The 1,981-nt window shown below is 47.6% G+C and overlaps 1 protein-coding gene across 5 annotated transcripts in view; it reads right to left on the bottom strand.

Moving 5' to 3' along the window:
• The window catches only part of USP4 (ubiquitin specific peptidase 4 (proto-oncogene)), a 75,429-nt gene that overhangs the window by 37,885 nt on the left and 35,563 nt on the right, over window positions 1-1,981 (bottom strand). For 2 of the 5 annotated variants that reach the window (XM_011980918.1, XM_011980920.1), the window contains exons 7-8: window positions 1,510-1,650; window positions 610-727 (exon numbers count right to left, since the gene is read on the bottom strand). In XM_011980918.1, the coding sequence (XP_011836308.1) occupies window positions 610-727; window positions 1,510-1,650 (259 nt within the window). Of the gene's footprint in view, window positions 1-609; window positions 728-1,509; window positions 1,651-1,981 lie in introns of those variants that run through there. The other 3 variants (XM_011980921.1, XM_011980922.1, XM_011980924.1) reach the window with 2 other exon arrangements.

The raw sequence follows: 1,981 nt of genomic DNA, 5'->3' as shown, positions 1-1,981 counted from the left end.
GCCTCCCGGGTTCAAGCGATTCTCCTGCCTCAGCCTCCCGAGAAGCTGGGATTACAGGCATGTGCCACCACACCCGGCTAATTTTTGTATTTTTAGTAGAGATGGGGTTTTGCCATGTTGGCTAGGCTGGTCTCGAACTCCTGACCTCAGGTGATCCACCCACCTTGGCTTCCCAAAGTGCTGGGATTACAGGCGTGAGCCACTGCGCCTGGCTGGGACAGCTATTTTTAGTGAAAAGGTAGTCAGCCTTCAACAAGGCATAATTGAGCTTGGCATCACCTGCTATAAGTTCTCCTCATCCCATCAGAGACCAATCAGGGATGCACTCCAATATTTTCTAGAGAGATCATACCTAAACAGTCGATAAAATTCAACATAATCTTACTATAAAACCAAACACAGAACTGACTACAAAGACATCTGGGGTCCACAAACACTGATGAAGCCATTCTGTACCACCTAGTGGGAGATGCCCTGGCAGAGACTACTGAAGCACTAACAAGGGGTAGGCAGGGACTCCTGGGACAGGATCCACCCAGTATCTTTGCAGGCCACTTCCACCCAAACCTCAAGATGCTGTGTTATTTGAATGGAAGTTCTTTCCTCTACCTGCAAAGCGGAGTTCATGAAGCAGGTGTTTCCCAGGTTTCCAAGTCCACAGAGCCCAGGTTGTATATGAGAGGATGGTGGCTCCTGACAATTATACGAAGCAGAAAAGCCAGATCCACTGGAAAACACAACACACATCAGCAATAAAAGCAAGTGTATAACACATGCCCTCAAGATGTTTTTTGAGGCTCCTATGGGGGCCTCTAGAACTTGTGTGTGGTAGTAAGCCCATGATGCAAATTCCCTCTACCCCCTCCCCTGCCCTCCAGACCTGCCCCACCCTTTACTTGACACACTAGCAGCTGGTAAGCACATCCTTAAGGAAAGAAACACTATTTGAATTTTCCTGTTAGGCTTTGGCAAATGCTAATTTTGCCAGGTGACTTAAGGGAAGACCATTTTAGTTATCAAGAGCTTGCATCTGCTACCACCCACCAGGCCACACCCAGGCTTGACTGGCCCTGAAAGTTCATGCACACTTCCTCACCTCATTCGCCCTCTTCCCCCAATCTATGCCATGTGGCATGTGTGCCTGAAATGCTTGGAGAAAGGATCACGGCCATCCACAGCTGAGCACTGTCCCTTCACAACTACTCTGCCATATGTGCCAGCCCATCCCTTCATAAACAAATGCAGAGACCCCCACCCCGCCCCACACTAAGACTACCTGTGATGTAGGCTGTGGGGAAAACACCAGCTCACAGGAGGACAAGCAACACAGATCAGAACTTGGAAGCACACTTTACTACAGGTGTGAAATGGAGTGAGAAACTACATGCAGCACGTTCCCATGAGGAACTCTAACCCCACCATGCTTAGTGTAGCGGCAGATGAGCTCTCAAGATACAGCCTGGGAAAGGACAGAGGGAAAGGAAGCAGAGTGAAAGGACCTGCTCTTACCCCCTGCTGACACCGGAACTGTGCATCCCACAGGTGCTAGTGCTATCACCATTTGCAATGGGAGAGGCAGACACTGAGGAATAGGGACTTGCTGATGATTTTGGAGAGGTAGTAAAATTTCTGCTAGGCGCAGTGCTTGATCTGGGAGAGAGAAGCAGAAACAATGCTACTGACTTTTTGCAAAGGGCAAGCCCTATTTAATGCCTTAGGTCGCTTCTCAAGAAATAAATGTTCTTCATATTCAGTAAGTTAAAATAAATTACAAAAAGCCTGTATTCATACTACTTCAAGGTAAACTTAAAGTGAGAGTCCAGAAATTAATTGGTCTTCCTGTCACATCAGTCCACAGCATCATATACCCTTTCAGTGTGAAAAACCACAAGGCTGGCCAGGCGCAGTGGCTCATGCCTGTAATTAAATAGCTGGGTATAAGGACATGAGAAGAGAAAAATGCCAATTTGGTTTCACTATG

The sequence above is a fragment of the Mandrillus leucophaeus genome, unplaced genomic scaffold, assembly GCF_000951045.1.
Source record: "Mandrillus leucophaeus isolate KB7577 unplaced genomic scaffold, Mleu.le_1.0 Scaffold22, whole genome shotgun sequence".
Taxonomy (NCBI): Eukaryota; Metazoa; Chordata; class Mammalia; order Primates; family Cercopithecidae; genus Mandrillus; species Mandrillus leucophaeus.
This window is presented reverse-complemented; position numbering and strand designations above follow the sequence as displayed.